The 17,138-nt window shown below is 41.8% G+C and overlaps 1 protein-coding gene across 3 annotated transcripts in view; it reads left to right on the top strand.

The window, feature by feature from the left end:
- wrn (WRN RecQ like helicase) overlaps window positions 1-17,138 on the top strand; it is a 64,490-nt gene that overhangs the window by 20,618 nt on the left and 26,734 nt on the right. For 2 of the 3 annotated variants that reach the window (XM_063210444.1, XM_063210443.1), the window contains exons 19-30: window positions 320-507; window positions 1,210-1,384; window positions 2,715-2,896; window positions 6,373-6,474; window positions 7,103-7,195; window positions 7,481-7,634; window positions 7,925-8,095; window positions 8,311-8,405; window positions 9,617-9,674; window positions 10,037-10,098; window positions 11,676-11,793; window positions 15,074-15,186. In XM_063210444.1, the coding sequence (XP_063066514.1) occupies window positions 320-507; window positions 1,210-1,384; window positions 2,715-2,896; window positions 6,373-6,474; window positions 7,103-7,195; window positions 7,481-7,634; window positions 7,925-8,095; window positions 8,311-8,405; window positions 9,617-9,674; window positions 10,037-10,098; window positions 11,676-11,793; window positions 15,074-15,186 (1,511 nt within the window). The remainder of the gene's footprint in view (window positions 1-319; window positions 508-1,209; window positions 1,385-2,714; window positions 2,897-6,372; window positions 6,475-7,102; window positions 7,196-7,480; window positions 7,635-7,924; window positions 8,096-8,310; window positions 8,406-9,616; window positions 9,675-10,036; window positions 10,099-11,675; window positions 11,794-15,073; window positions 15,187-17,138) is intronic. The other variant, XM_063210445.1, reaches the window with a different exon arrangement.

Here is a 17,138-nt window from a genome sequence, read left to right as displayed (position 1 = left end):
CCAGTTACTAAGTAGCCTTTTACTGCAGATGGGGTCGCCGGCGGGCCAATTCACTATTTGCTGAAAAAACTCAACTAAATCATAACAACATTGCTATGACAGTACAGAGACTAGCCTTAAGTAGCAGATTAAGACATACTGTAGCCATTACAATTTTGGTGACAGTAAGGCTATAACATAGGGCATTAGATGCTGTTGCGCCACCTGATGTCTTGCCCCCCCCCAAAAAACATCTTTGACCCACATATTATTAGATGGTCTGTCATATATAATATGTCTACAAACTTTTATTCATGTTTTTATTATGTCACATGTTCAGGTTCCCATTGTGGCTCTCACGGCCACTGCCAGCCCTTCTATACGCGAGGACATCGTCAAAAGCCTCCACCTGAAGGACCCCGTCGTCACCTGCACCACCTTCGACCGGCCAAACCTCTACCTGGACGTCAACCGCAAGTCCAGCGACATCTACACCGATTTCAAACGTTTCCTCAACAAGAAGCAAGGGTTGGTTGATAGAAAAAGAGGAATTGCAAGACACTGTCCGTTAACAAAATCACATTACATTACACTTAGCTGACACTTTTATCCAAAGCGACTTAGTTATTATTGTACAGTTCCTTGAGCAATGTGGGTCTAGGTGCCTTGCTCAAGGACACTTCAGCCATGGATGGAGGTGTAGGGAGAGATAAGAATGGGATTCGAACCTGCAACCCTCCAGTCTGCTTAATCATTAGGCCACAGCTGTCCCCATAAACCTTTATTGTGGCGGCTTGGCATAGTATTAGAGTAAGTGGATAGATAGTGTGATCCATCAGCCCGTTTATTTCACGTCATGGAAATCATCTGACCTTGGTGCTTTAGGGTGTGTTCGCTCCACATTAGGGTTGTACTTGTTATTTAACCATTTGCAACTCAGACAGCAAATTTTTTTCATTTAAACTGCTGTGTTTTTTTTCATACACTCGATTCATACATGCTCACCAAATATCAATGACCCAGATTCAACACATTTCACATTGACTTTTAATAATGATGATACAAATCAAATCTTACTTCCAGATTCAGAGTCATAGAAATGTCAGATGATTAACCATTAAGCTGAATCCACTATGTGTGTATGTGTGTCTGTGTGTGTGTGTCTGCATGCATGCGTGTGTGCGTGTCTGCATGTGTCCCATGTGTGTCCCATCATGTCTATGTTTGAAGGGGAGGCTATGAGTTTGAAGGCCCGGTCATCGTGTACTGCCTGGCTAAGAAGGAGGCGGAGCGCGTGGCCGACTCCCTGAGCAGGCTGGAGGTCCGCTGTGGGGTCTACCACGCCGGCCTGAAGATACAGGAGAGGAGGGAGACCCACCACAGCTTCATGCGCGACGAGATACAGGTGGGTCGCTTACAGGAGTGCTTTTCAACCAGGGCTATGTGCACCGCGAGAGCACACTGCGGGGGGTACGCGGAATAAAAAAATAAATGGAGCATTGTCACATTGGGATATTAGGAAGAGATTTAGAGGGAGTACTCAGGGTATGGCCAAAAATGCTAAGAGGGTACACGAGACAAAAAGGTTGGGAAACACTGGCTCACAGGAGTGTTTTTTCAACCCTCTTCGAGCGAATAGTACACTCTTTTTCAGTGGAACAAATAAATAGGCCTATCAGAGTTACAAAAAATGAAAGTCTGTAGCTTATCTTAATTGGATTCAGTCACCCTTATCATGAATCATGAATATGGGTCAAGGCACACCTGATGATCTCACATGATACAATAGTGTCCCACAGCATATTCGTTGAAAAAAACACTGGCTTACAGAACAGTAGATGTTTAGGTCTGTTTGTCAGTTGAAGGAGAGGATTTTGCACATCCCAGGAAAAGGTGCAGGACGAAGGCCAACTGTAGTTTTCAGAGTGAGAAGTCCACGCAATCCTTTTTGCTACCAGGTGCTACCTCATCCCTCTCAACAAGTTACTTACTTAATTATTTATTCATATTTCACAATGCTATTAACACTATGTCAGAACTGCCACACTAGGATATTATTGAAATTACACAAAAATACCTCTGAAATATATGTTCTCTCTATGTCTTCTGTTTGCATGGGAAAGTAAGGAACGTAATTTATTTTTTTATATATGACCAGTGCATGTAAAGAAATTGACAATAAAGCCGACTTGACTTGACTCGTCTTGAAGTTCGCACACAATGCAGGCCCAGGCATAAGCATTGATTTATGAATGCTACACAGCAACTGACAAATAAGCTGGATTTTTACACTTTTACCGATGTAAATATTGCAATGCATTGCAATAGTACATGAAGAGTACTTGCTGCTCATCCCATAAATGCATGCAATGATATGAAAATGGTCATGCTTTTCAAAGGAACCAAACTTGCGAACACAAATCTCGATATATTTATATGTACTGTATATGCAACGAAAGGCGATTACAGATACTGCCTGTTCCAGGTATGCCTTTCATGAACGGCAACCTAGAGAACATGGGAAGCTGCCCTACATACATATCACACACGTTAGTCATTTCAGCCTGGAGGTTATCTTGGTTTTGCATTCTCATTTGCACATTCCTACACCCATTTGCATTCTTTCCACCACAAGCCCTCGATGGAGACTATACCGTTGCACAAAAATATGGTGACTAAATAGTTTCCATCTTCATGTGGTTGTTTATTTTTATTTTGTATTTATTTTCTCCCAGTGTGTTGTAGCCACTGTAGCGTTTGGCATGGGTATCAACAAACCGGACATCCGTAAAGTCATCCACTATGGTGCCCCTAAAGAGATGGAGTCCTACTACCAGGAGATCGGTAGAGCCGGCAGAGACGGCCTACCAGCCTCGTGCCACGTGCTCTGGACACCCCAAGACATGGCCCTGAACAGGTGATGTGCATTAGCCTGGCTCTCACGCAGACCTTTCGTGCTTCGTGCATCTTTGTTAAACTTTGTGATTTCGCACGAGGGTCTGGAAATCTTAGACGAGCCCGAACAGAATCAGATATTTCACAGCCTGTCCAATCAGAATCGCGGGGCGGGGTATATGCATGTCAGTGGTTGAAGTAGTACGTGATTTTTTTTAAAAAGCCACGTGAATTCTCCGATCAAGGTCGAGCTGTTTTGAACACACCCAGGCCTTTCCAGAGCTAAGCGATTGACAATGTTCAACAACTATCACGTGAGAACCAGGTTAGATGTACATTAGTTTATTGGATATTTGACGGAGGCAATACAAATCTATTCAGCTCTAGAAAGAGCAGTATTATCCTCCATGCTTTTTGAATCACAATCTGGTGCATCAACACTCACCGGTACTTCAAGTAATGAAAGGAGGATTGCTGGAGCAGTGGATATGTTAATTATATCCCCGAAACGCGGAGCGTCGGGCGTTTCGGGGATGTAATGGTTTTGCGTGCGCCGCCGCCGCCGCCGCCGCCGCGTAAGGTCTTTCGTGTTAACGCGATAACTTTTGAACGGATGTTTGGATTTGTCCCAGATTTGGTGTGTGAATGCTCTAGGGCAGGTTCATGAACTGATTCGAGTTTGGAGGTCAACAATTTCAAGATGGCCGAATTCAAGATGGCCGAATTTTTGTTTGGCCCATTACTTCTGACCGGGTGGATGGATTTGTCCCAGATTTGGTGTGTTAATGCTCTAGGGCAGGTTCATGAACTGATTCGAGTTTGGAGGTCAACAATTTCAAGATGGCCGAATTCAAGATGGCCGAATTTTTGTTTGGCCCATTACTTCTGACCGGGTGGATGGATTTGTCCCAGATTTGGTGTGTGAATACTCTAGGGTGGGTTCATGAACTGATTACAGTTTGGAGGTTAACACTTTCAAGATGGCCGAATTCAAGATGGCCGAATTTTTGTTTGGTCCATAACTTCTGACCGGGTGGATGGATTTGTCCCAGATTTGGTGTGTGAATGTTCTAGGGTAGGTTAATGAACTGATTCGAGTTTGGAGGTCAACAATTTTAAGATGGCGCCGAATTCAAGATGGCCGAATTATTGTTTGGCCCATTTACTTCTGACCGGGTGAAATGGATTTGTCCCAGATTTGGTGTGTGAACTGCTCTAGGGTGGGTTCATGAAACTGATTACAGTTTGGAGGTTTAACACTTTCAGATGGCCGAATTCAAGATGGCAGAATTTTTGTTTGGTCCATAACTTCTGACCGGCGTGGATGGATTTGTCCCAGATTTGGTGTGTGTGAATGTTCTAGGGTAGGTTCATGAACTGATTCGAGTTTTGGAGGTCAACAATTTCAAGATGGCCGAATTCAAGATGGCCGAATTTTTGTTTGGCCCATTACTTCTGACCGGGTGGATGGATTTGTCCCAGATTTGGTGTGTGAATGCTGCAGGGTAGGTTCATGAACTGATTCGAGTTTGGAGGTCAACACTTTCAAAATGGTGGAATTTTTATTTGGCCCATAACTTCTGACTGGGTGGATTGATTTGCCGGGTAACTCCTTAATTTAATGGTTCACCATTTCAGTGAATCTACCATATCAGGTAGGCCTACAGTGTAATAACCAGTGTAACAATATTTAATACCATGTAATACTAGTGTAATACCAGTGTAAAAATGGGCAATAACCAGGTACAGTGTAATAACCAGTGTGTAACAATATGTAATACCATGTAATACTAGTGTAATACCAGTGTACAAATATGCAATACCATGTAATACCACTTACACACAAATAGCCTACATGATATAAGTACAAAATTGGTACATGGTGTCACACTGGTATGACGTGGTATTAAATATTGTTACACTGGTTATTACACTGTACCTAATGTGGTATATCCACTGTAATAGTGAACCATTAAAACAGTGTTACCATTTGCCCCATTTTTTCCTTCATTTTCACAATAGTCATTTGGTTTTAAGCCTCTGCACGTCATTGATCTATTTATAGATATTAAATATATTTATTTTATATTTTGTATTTATCATAAACGTTCATGAACGGGAGTGGTAGGAATGATTGGGGACTGGAAGCGTCGCGTTTCGGGGATATACCTTAAGCAGTCGAAGGCGACTGCACAGGCAGTCTAGTTTTATTCATAGAGGTGCAACATGTTTTGACATGGCATCCTCTTCTGATTGCTCAACACTGTCAATCAATTAGTCAATCAACCAATATTTATTATATAACACATTATCATACATAACAGTCATGCAATGTGCTAAAGAGTAAAGAAAGAGAAGAGAGAAGAAAAAATACATTGCAAAGTAGACAGTAGATGACCAAAGGCAGATAAAAATAAGGCTTTTTAAAATTATTTCTTTTTAAACAAGATACTGTTGGGGCAGTTCTAATATGGACAGGAAGCTGGTTCCACCATTCAATCAGCATGACTAAATGCCATTTCACCCAGTCTAGTCTGTCTAGTCTACTCTTGCAATATTGTCCTTTTAATAAGCAATATAGTCCTCTAAGAAGCAGTTTATACTTATATGGATCATTTTTGAAAACACATTGGTTTTGGCCTCTTGTTTACACGGACACAAAGTTTTAGATTGCTCATTTCAAAACTCCGGTATTACAAATATCCCATTTAGGGGGCTAAAACTCACCTGTCACAATGGATTTTTTATTTTTATACACGTTGTGTTCACACATGAACAGATAATATCCGCATACACGTCATCGGCGCCTAAAGTCAGAACGCCAGTCTGTTTTCTTTGGTTGAAACATGATTTGCATGGCGGCAAAGAGGATTCATTGCCATCTGCGGGGAATGAAAATATGCTTTGTACTAACAGGCCCTCATATTCAAATCATGTCCAGAAAAGAGGGAAGGGTTTTGAATATCCATCAGAGGTAAACCAGAAGCTACCATAAATCACCCGATTTTTCTAGTTTTTGTAGTTTTCTGTTTGAATACGAATGATTTTGTTTTCAAGGCCAAGAAAGGTAAAGATTTTTTGTACCTGACAAGTTTCGTCAACTTTGTCTCTGTAGTCTTCATCAGAAGCGTCACGGGAGGCAGAGTAACCAAAACTTGTCAGGTACAAAATAGAAAACCTTTCTCAACCTTGAAAGCGATACAGTTTCTATATCATTACTAGCAGGCCAAATTACTTTTTTACGTTGTTTTAAATAGGTTTTAGGTTAAAACCTCAGTCTGCTGTCACAACAAACCACATATCTATAAGAGATGTGAAGGAGTTGATTGAGCAGCATCAAAAAGATTCCCTGGAACTGGCAGCTACAGAGAAAAGCTCAGAAGCGTCAGTTGTCGATCAGCGAATGCATACAATAGAAAATGGAAATGGAACTTCAAAGGAAATTGTAAATAGCCATTATTAAAGCCTAAATGCTTTTTATTTTGTTTCCTCCAACAGGTTTCTGCTAAACCAGACCAACAGCGATAAAATGAGGATTTTTAAGATGCAGATGATGGCTAAGATGGAGAAGTATCTCAATTCAAACAGATGTAGACGAAAGTAGGTTGTCCACCGGCCCATTCATTCACTATCCAAGCATAAACTTCATTTTGCCTTGTAGTCAGTGCCTTTTTGTCAGTGTTGAAAAAAACGTGTGTGATGGTGTGCGCACAGGTTACATACATTATTTATTTATCTTCCAAAAGTGTATTATAATAAAGCAATTTATCTTTGCTTGGCGAACCATGTCATAATTGCACCACACAAACATAATCTTTACTTTGCTTCAGTGCTTTGCTGTCGGTGTTTTACAGTAAGTGTGAGAGAGTGATCCGCACACTGGTTATCTCTCTCTTCCAACCATTTCCTGACCACCTCTTCAGCTGTCCTACCATAACAAAGGCAAAAAAGTCAAAAACGGTACTAGAAATCAGCTACTTTTGTCTGGTATTTGGATTGTTTCCACATTGAATGTGTGCAACCCTACCATACAAAAGTGTATTACAATAAAGCAATTTATCCGCTCGGTGAACCAAGACATTAATCTTAATACGAATCCAATTCACTGGATTCAAGAGTTGTTGTAAGATATGGCGACAAATCAGTTAGTTGTACACCGTTGGTGGAGTTAATGGATTGTCTTGATAATTACACAACGCTTTAAATGCTTTCTTCTCATTCCTTCAAGGCTAATTCTGTCCCATTTTGAAGACAAGCAGCTGCGAAAGGTGACTTCAGGCATCTTGGGAACCAGCAAATGCTGTGATAACTGCAAATTTAGGTATGTAAAGATGTATCCTAAAGCATCCATACATGGATTCAGCAATGACACTGTTGGTGTCAATTCTTGTTAATTCCGTTCCCTAGTGTGTCGTAGTCCTGTAGCATGTGGCATAGGTATTTTAAAAATCGTACATCCGCGAAGTGATACACTATTCACAAATATATATCAATTAAATGTGGCCTGTTTGATTTACGTATATATTTAGCACAAGTACAGTGCTATGTTTTTACTTGATACTTTTCAGCTGTCCGACTCCCACAGTCATGGTTGTCATTTCTCCAGCTCTAGCAGGGCAGTTCTCAGTCCGAGTAAAGGGGAGCCCCACCAGAGCCTGCTGCAGGACTTTGGCGATGGCACCTTCCAGCTTCTGGGGGCCATTGACTCCCTCAACGAGCGCTTTGGAATTACCGTCCCCATTATGTTCCTACGAGGATCTGTGAGTGATGTGATAATTAAGCAATAAGACACGAGGGGGAGGGATGATGTTAATGGACATTGTGCCGGTGTAGTTAGGCCAAAGGCCAAATTTTGTCGACCAGATTTAATTGTTGTATAATGTATATTTTACACCATATTGCTTTGCACGTTTTTTTGTTTATACCATGGTATAGTTAAACAACACATGCACAAGTACTCTACCAAATAAGACAGTGGTCTATGGAAATATCTGCTGGTATGTCATTAGCACAAAAAAAGTCATTGGCCCATGTGCTTTTTGTGTTCTAGACTGCTCAGAAGGTTCCAGAGAAGTATCGGCGGCTGCCTCTGTATGGGGCGGGGAAGAGCATACCCGACACCTGGTGGAAAGCACTGGGGCGCGTGCTGGTCATAGAGGGGTACCTCGCGGAGGCCAGCGGGGTTAGCAAGTTCACCACCCTCTGCAAGATGACCCCCAAGGTGACCTTGATCAACTCTCCCACCGATTACTCCCTGTCTTTTGCAGATTATTCTTAGTAGTAGTAGAAGTTGTAGCCAGTAGAAGTGTTGTTGTAGTAGTAGTGTAAATTTTGCTAATAATTGGAGCATCGTCCCTCTGGGCATCGAGGGACACCAGTGTCAGTAATGTAAGTAAATCTAACACAAATACTGTAAAATCTGATATATATATACAGGGCCGGACATGGTACAGCAAAGCGAAGGATGCCAGCCAGAGGACCCTCCTCCTGCCCCCCAATCGGGACTTGTTCGTCAGGACCTCTGCTCCCAGGTGAAGCTCCTTACCTGGGTTATGTACCTTATGTACATTCAGTAGAACTTTTCACCAATGGAGTGACGCAAGCAAGCACCTGCAAATGTTGACATCAATTTAGTTTGCAGACGCGAATATTAGAATGAATATTACAGGCAGGTCTGCCGTCTGTGAATTTTCTCATTCATCAAGGTCCTGTTAGTCAAAACACTTACCGATTCAACCTGAATCGTTCGATCAGGGAAAGCGACCAACCAAAGCTCGTGTTTAGAAAAATGTTAACATTCTATAGGGTGCTGCCTGCTGCCGCCGAGTTTATTACATATTTTTGAATGAAGGTCAACTTCTCATTTAACACTTTTGATGCCCTCAGAGCTAGAAACGTTTTGCAGTTTTTTACATTTCTCCCGCTTGCTCTCCCATACAAAGTCAATTAATCGCCTGCTGTCTGTCTCTACAGTAAGGCATCTCTCTTGACTTCAACCTCGTGTTGGCAGCGTACTCTTTAATTCACCCGTTTTATTTGTTTGCTCACGCACAGCTGCCTGCCATACTGTCACTGTTGTACGTGTCCACTCTGTTTGTTTTGACAGACTATTCTTCTATTGAGTGGCACGGACAAAAGCAGCCATTACATTAGTCATCTCAACTAAGCTCAATATTTGCACTGCAAAAGAAATGGAATCTCAGCAAGCTTATTTCGCTTGTTTCAAGTAAAAAGCATTTAGTGAATCGTCATTTAAGTACAAATCGCCTAATAACTAATACTTTTGAACTGGAACTTTAAGAATATTTAGACTTCTTGCCCCAATGGGGGAAGTTTTTTTTCTTGGTCAGATTTTTTTTTACTTGTTACCACAAAATATCTTGTAACTTTCATTTACAATGCAATGGTAACAATCCAGTACTAGAGAACAGAATAATAGAAGCAGTGTGCCTTAGTAGGAAGTTTGTTATTTTGGTAAGTGTGTTGTTGAGTCACAGTCACAGAGAAGTCACAGTAAAGTTCAGAGGAAATGTTCTCAGATTTCTTCTGTCTTAAGCATCTGCTTTAACATCTGCTCTTTATTAATATTCTGCTAGATGATGTAAGTTGTTTCTATGAATCAGAGCTAGTTTAGTTTTTGTGCACCACACCAAAATTGCTCTAAAATGTTTGGCTAAAAATCTGAACTGTGGCTGTGTGTGCATTCAGTTTGCCCACTGAAATACCATATTTTGTGTTGTAGGCAAAATGAGACTGCAAACTCAAGGAACCAGGGTCTGTCTGCTGCACAATCTCCCCAGGTGTGTGTGTGTGTGTGTGTGTGTGTGTGTGTGTGTGTGTGTGTGTGTGTGTGTGTGTGTGTGTGTGTGTGTGTGTGTGTGTGTGTGTGTGTGTGTGTGTGTGTGTGTGTGTGTGTGTGTGTGTGTGTGTGTGTGTGCGCGCGTGTGTGTGTGTGTGCTTATGCTTATGCATATGCTTGAAGTGTGTGTGTGTGTGCGCGAGCACGCAAGTGCGTCTGTGTGTGTGTCTGTGTCTTATTTGTATCTGTACTATTACAATTTATCACCATATTATCTTGTGCAAAAAGGTGTAATATGTCATATTAAGTATGGAATGGTATTGTTATTGACCATGTGCTGATGGAGCATGTTTGATGTTTCAGCCGCCGGGCACATTCTCCAGATTTGAATCCAACCGGTCTGGTAGAAACCTGGACTCACCAAGGTAAAAACAAGACATAAATTCACCTGCCATAAGAGATAAGGACACTTAAGATATCAGTCTACACATTACTTACAACACACGCGCACGCACACGCACACGCGCACGCACACACACACACACACACACACACACACACACACACACACACACACACATACACACACACACTCCAAAGGCCCCCCAAAGCAGTTTTAAGATTGAACAGGATTCTGCCTGATCAAAAAAAAAGCAGAGAGGCTTCAGTGTAACAAAGGATAAGAAGAGGTGGATCTCAGAAGTTAATTGATGTTCGTCTGAATTACTTTTTGTTCTTACACATCAAACAATGCAGTGTTATTTGAACACTTGGAGAGTGCTCTGGGACCAAATACAATCAAATGGTAATCAACACTCTTAAGGGTTGAATCAACGCTGCAATTTGTTTTACTGAGTACTTTGTGTAGTAGTCAGCAGATCTGTAATAGAGTCTGTTTGGCAAGAAGCCAAGGTCTGTGGTGGGGGTCATTCGTTGTGTGCTGTTGTTCTTCCCTACATTTGCTATTTGATGGAAAATTAACTTGGAGAAAGAACTGATACTGCATATTTCATCAGGCATTCCACCAGTGAAGTGAAGCATTAGTATTTTGTGTGCAAAATCTACCAGCAGTTTGCATTTTACTGGCGTTTCATGGGCAGCTGTGTCCTAGTGTTTAAGGAGATGGGTTTTAAATCAGAGGGTTGCAGGTTCATATCCCACTCTTCCACTACCTATCTCACTTGAGCAAGGCATCTAACCTCACACTGCTCCAGGCAGGGACTGTAGCCAATACCTTGTAATATTTGTCACTTTAGATAGAAGCGTCAGCTAAATGTAATGTGATAACCGTGCCACATCAGCATCTGCACGGTGGCTGTGCAAAGGAACTCTGGAAGCCCGCTTAATAATTTAGATAATAAAAACACATCTATAGTAATTTTGGCTAAATGTTAAAATGTAATAAAAGCATCAGCTAAGTGGAATGGAATGGAATGTTGACTGGTGGGAATTCCCATCCCCTGCTCGCTCCACACCTGCAGCCAGCCTTAACCTTGAGCCAATCTTACTGATATTGCCACAGCATCACAGTCTAAGATAGTCCTGGAAGTCCAGCCTTGTCGAGTGTGTGTGTGTGTGTGTGTGTGTGTGTGTGTGTGTGTGTGTGTGTGTGTGTGTGTGTGTGTGTGTGTGTGTGTGTGTGTGTGTGTGTGTGTGTGTGTGTGTGTGTGTTGTGTTGTGTGTGTGTGTGTGTGTTGTGTGTGTGTGTGTGTGTGTGTGTGTGTGTGTGTGTGTGTGTGTGTGTGTGTGTGTGTGTGTGTGTGTGTGTGGTGCTGACCAGCCTCAGGGAAGCCAACATGGTCAGGTATCCTGGGCCCGGGGAGAGAGGGGACCCAGAATTGGTCCCTCATTATTGTACATTGCATGTATTTGGCGGGGGGCCTCACGAATGAGTTTGTCCTGGACCCAGCCAAAGCTGTCAGCGGCCCTGCCCGGCACGGTCCGCTTTGTTGTTTGTGTGCTGAGCTGACCGGCCCGGTCTGCTTTGTTGTTTATCTCCCAGCAGGTCAGGCTGTCCTCCTCATCATCTTCCTCCTTCTCCTCGCGCATCCTCCTCTTCCTCAGGACCGGCTGCCAAGTCCCAGCCTCCCCCCGTCTCTGCCAGAGAACTGGAACTCCAGGTACAGTAGTCATACCAAAGATATTAGATTTTACCCTTCAACACTCTTTGGTGTTACACTACATTGAAGTATTACATTACACTGGAGCAGACACTTTTTTAAAGTATTTTTATTTTTGAGGGACGTTTTGCCTTTATTTGTAAGGACAGTGAAGGTGGTAGAGTAGAGACATGTAACTTTATTGATCAGAAAGAAAATGAAGGTGTCCAGCAGCATGCACATAATGCACATTGCAGGCTAGATTACACATTTGGCACCCACCTGCATGCATACAAACATTACAGACCGATTCAGCATTAAATTCAATTCAAGTACCTCATTCATAGCACATTAGCATAAATCTAGCAACCTTTTCCTCACACTATTGACAACCAAATGTGTCTTTGCTGCTTATTGCCCTGCTCATTAGTCGTGTCTTTGGTATTTGACAGCTAGTAGTTTGTGTTTAATTGTACAGGTGGGATGTGATTAGAAAGGAAGCTTGAATTCCCACACAGCTGGTCGTTTTATCTGCACAGACACATTAAAACATGTGATGCAATAAAAAAGGATAATCCAGGCAACTCCCAGCGAAAAAAGAGGAAGTGAATTTAAAAAGCTTTATTATTTTAGGGATAAAACATGATTAAAAGAGACAACATGTTTCGACCGCACTGGTCTTCATCAGGGCTTTGTCCCAAACATGTGGCTGCAAACATGTGGCTGCAAACATTAAAACATGTGGCTGCAAAACATGTAGCTGCGACGGAGCTAGTCAAAATCGGCACCACAAACTGGCTCAACAACATTTCGTTCACAGCGATCGCGAACGCCTTTGTCTCTCGGAATTATGTCACTTTTTCCATGGGGTTAAATTTAGAGCAGACGATTTCCATGATATTTTACGAGATAATTCGCAATTGTTAGTGTAGTCGTTCGTTTGATGCTGAGCTGGTAGAATCACTGTCAGTGGGGCATGGGGGCTCAATGAGCTAAGACACCATATCAATAATGCCGGCGACCCGGGTTCGATTCCGGCCCGAGGTCCTTTGCCGAGCCTACCCCCCTCTCTCTCTCACTCGTTTCCTGTCACACTCTCACACTGTCCTATTCTAAAAAAAGCAATACATTAAAACAAAACACTGTCACTTCTAGAAGGGACATTGTATTTGAACTTGAACTTGATTTATTGCAGTGCTTTGGAAGCATACAGAAGTGGAAGAGCGTGGTCCCTTTTAACTTCAGTGTGTTTGGTAGTCAGTTTCATGCTGAGCAAGCTAAATGCTAACAAAGTAGCGCCATGGTCCAGACGGATTGCAGGCACGCACCAAGATCAAAGAGGTACGCATGACGTACGCCTTAGATCAGAGAAGAACATAGTTCAGTATGGAAGCATGGTGGACACTTATGTTATGTATTGTTATGTACAGTTATGTACAAAAAATAGTGGCTCAAATGTTGTCCGAAAGTGTGAAACGTACAGTTCAGAGATATTCAAGATCTTGCTCATGTGCGGGATCGATGCTGCTGTAGGGAAATCCCAGTGTCCAACACAGCACACGCTCCACCTCAGTTTGACTCATAACCAGCCCAAGCCGGTTAAAACAGGAACGCTGAAAAGGAAGAGTGCAATGTGAAAGAAGAGTGTAATGTCACCTGCGTAGGAGGGATGAAATGTCTTCAGAGTGTCTGGATATAGTTGCGGAGTCGGACTGTGGAATATTAAAATCATACATTGTGGTAGAACTGAAAACATTCTTTTTATAGAATGTAAAAAGCTCTCTCACACACAAGCCTGAATCCAGCTAAAGTTCCAGTTGGAGCCTTATCTGAAATTGAATCATGAAGTCCTTCTATGTAGGAGAAACTTAATAAACTTTTATTCAACGCTCTAGTGCAAAGTTGAGGACGTTACATTTCTGACTGCTGTATCATGTACGGTATACAGTATGGTTTGCTAAGGGAAGTTGGCAAAACAACCTTCCAATTGTTATTTTTTAAATAAAAACTGTTGCACTGGCACACCTCATTTTGCCAGGTGCTTTGGTGTTCCGCAAGGTCACCAATGTTACAAAGAATAGCTCCCGCACACTATCCTCATTTGCATAGTTTAATTTTAATGTTTCGGTCGACTAACCATTGCATGGAACCGTTTGTAGTGTTACTGTATGTGAACTCCTGAAACGTTGGAGTTCCTTCACCAGCATTGCAATGCAGGAGTTTCCCTTCTGAAGGAGTTGTGGTGAGTCATATGGGATGCAGTGCAGTGCTGTGTATCATCAGAAAAATACTTTGGGAGATCGTGTGCATTTTGCCAGAGGTGCTAGTTCAGAAATATTTAGAAACCTGTTTGTTCACTTGGTCAGGGTTTCATGCCACCCACACACACGCATGCACTTCATAGACGCACGCATGCACGCACACACACACACACACACACAGCACACAGCATGTTCTGTTAGTCGTTGCGTGCAATGTGTGTACCCACTCGCAGAATACTGTATGTAATTTGAGCACATGCTATGCTTTTGTTTGTAACAATGCGTCAGTTATTGTGCCAAGTCATATCATGGCAATGTTGTATAATGTTGCACTGTCAGTCAATCTTGCCAAAAATGAGAACCTTCACCAAAAAAAATGCATGCAAAACACATGCATAGTAAGGCAGCTAGTACTAGCAAGTCTGTGATCAAATGTGAAACATAGACCTCTCAATGTCACACACTAAAAGGAAAGTCTATGAGTGCTTGATTAGTCTATTGTGTCAATGCCAAAGCTTGCCTCTGCTGCAAACATTGTTATTTTATTTTGTTCCCTGTTCTCAGGCATACCAACAAAGCAGAATTGAATTGAATTGCATTGAATTGAATTAAAAATGGCTCAAAAAGAAGGATTTAAGTGGAACAGCAGAAAATTGGCTGATGGTAGATCTCTACCGCTGACCACCGTGAGGAATCTCAAAAGCCCCACACCCACGCATACAAGCACGCAAGCGCGCACACACACACACACACACACACACACACACACACACACACACACACACACACACACACCGTGGACAGGTTATAACACAGTACCTCTTGTTACTTATGTGATATGTTGTCTGGTTGCACTATAATGTCTGAAACATAACTTGTGGTACCCCACACTTCGACTTTGTGTGTCCTATGTACTCCGCTTTGGATAAAAGTGTCTGCTAAATTTAACATGATGTAATGTAATTTCTTCAATTCCTTTGTATGTCCTGTGCATGTGCAGAAATCGATAATAAAGCTTGACTTGACTTGTGCCCCCCCAGGCGGAGCTGTACGGTAAGCTGGTGTCGGAGAGACAGAAGCTGGCCAGCACAAGGGACATCCCCCCAGCCATACTGGCCACCAACAAGATCCTACTGGATATGGCCAAGACCAGGTACAGTAGACTAGGGCCCGACCGATATGTTTTTTTCAGGGCCGATACCGAGACCGATATTTATGGAAGTGGGAGGTCGATAACCGATATGTGCAACCGATATATAGAAATATCGTTCATAATAAAATGTAATGAAATATGAATTATTATTGAATGAATGAATGAATGATTTTATGTGACATCTTCAGTTCATATAAATAAAATAAATACATGATTGAGTTTCATATAAACCACACCACATACTCTCTAAGAAACAGAGAGTCAGGATAGCACAATACAGCTCGAAAGCTTATTTCCATTGTGGTCCTTGGTGTTTAGTGGCGTTAATGGCAGCAGTTGTTAAAATGACAAGAGTAGCACTGGGACCAAACTAAAACTATAACACATTAAATGCATATCATACACATTAAATACATAGCATACACACATACACATGCACTTAAAGTAATATCCTACACTGCCTGATCTCTAAACCATTTTTTTAAAGCCCATTTAAAACCATTTAGGCTATTGATAATCTTAATATTACCAGGTAACATATTCCACAAGCTAGATGCAACATATAAAAAAAGAGTCCTTCCCTATTTTGGTATTGACTCTTGGGGGAACAAAATCTGTGGAACTCCCCCTAGTGGAGTAACTGTGGACATTCCTCACTCTATTAAAAAAGTTATTTAAGTATTTAGGGACCTGCCCATTTACAATTTTGTGCACCATACTCAGCTCTATTTGAGAGACTCTGTCCTCAACTCTTAACCAACCCAAACGTTTAAAGTGGAGAGGATCAAGGTGAGTTCTAGGGTGCAGTCCCAAAATGGTCCTTACTAATTTATTTTGTGAGGTCTGGAGCTTATTTTTAAGCTGTTTAGTAATGCCATTGTACCAGGAGCAGCATGCATAATCATAATATGGCTGAATTATAGCACTTGCTAGGTTTAACAAAGCCTTTTGATCCAGATACTTTGCAATTCTGGCCAAGAAGCGCACTCGTTGGTTAACCTTAGTGATGACTTTCTGCGCTTGGCCAGCTCCAGACAACTGGCTGTCAAGTAAACACCCAAGATAGCTGACCGAGTCCTTGGCATTAAGTGCAGTGTCACCAGCTAATATACTAAAACCTGTTTTTTTGTTCAATTTTAGTCTAGATCCAAACAAAATGGACTCCGTTTTTCCTAAATGAAGAGAAAGTCTATTAATTGCTAACCACTTACTAACATTAAAAAGCTCGCGACTTAGTGTTGATTCAACCATGGTTTTATCCTCGTGTGAAAACACAAGTGCAGAATCATCAGCAAATAAAAATAATTCACATGAACAGACTGATTTAAGATCATTAATATATAAAAGAAAAAGAAGAGGGCCTAAAACACTCCCCTGAGGGACCCCACACTTCACAGTTTCTGGCTGGGATAAAGTTCCCCCAACATCCACCACTTGTATCCTATTCATCAGATACGACTCAAACCATTTTACTGCTGTGCTATTGAACCCTATAGCCCTCAATTTTGATAGTAGAATTCCATGGTCAACAGTATCAAATGCCTTCTGCAAATCCAGCATGACCATGCCACAGAATTTGCCCTGGTCAACCTCCTTTCTAATGTAATCAGTTAGATATAATAGACATGTGTCGGTGGAGTGAGATTTCCGGAATCCTGATTGCAGTTCGTATAGAAGGTTGTGAGATAAAAGATATTTGTTGACCTGCTCAGATACCAATCTCTCAATTAGTTTTGATATTGTGCACAGGATGGAGACAGGTCTATAGTTGCCCTGATCTAATTTACTCCCTTTCTTGTAAAGTGGTATCACTTTAGCCAGCTTCAGATCCTTTGGGAATATTATTATATATACACATATATTTAGTTATAATAATGAACTCTCATGGACTCAAAGTGGGGAGAGCAAAATAGAAGATGCAGTCAGAACGAAACGGCTGCAAAATTGGTTAT

Source organism: Engraulis encrasicolus, chromosome 11 (assembly GCF_034702125.1).
Source record: "Engraulis encrasicolus isolate BLACKSEA-1 chromosome 11, IST_EnEncr_1.0, whole genome shotgun sequence".
In the NCBI taxonomy this organism is placed as follows: domain Eukaryota; kingdom Metazoa; phylum Chordata; class Actinopteri; order Clupeiformes; family Engraulidae; genus Engraulis; species Engraulis encrasicolus.
Note: the sequence above shows the minus strand (reverse complement) of the source record. Positions and strands in the feature narration are given on the sequence as shown.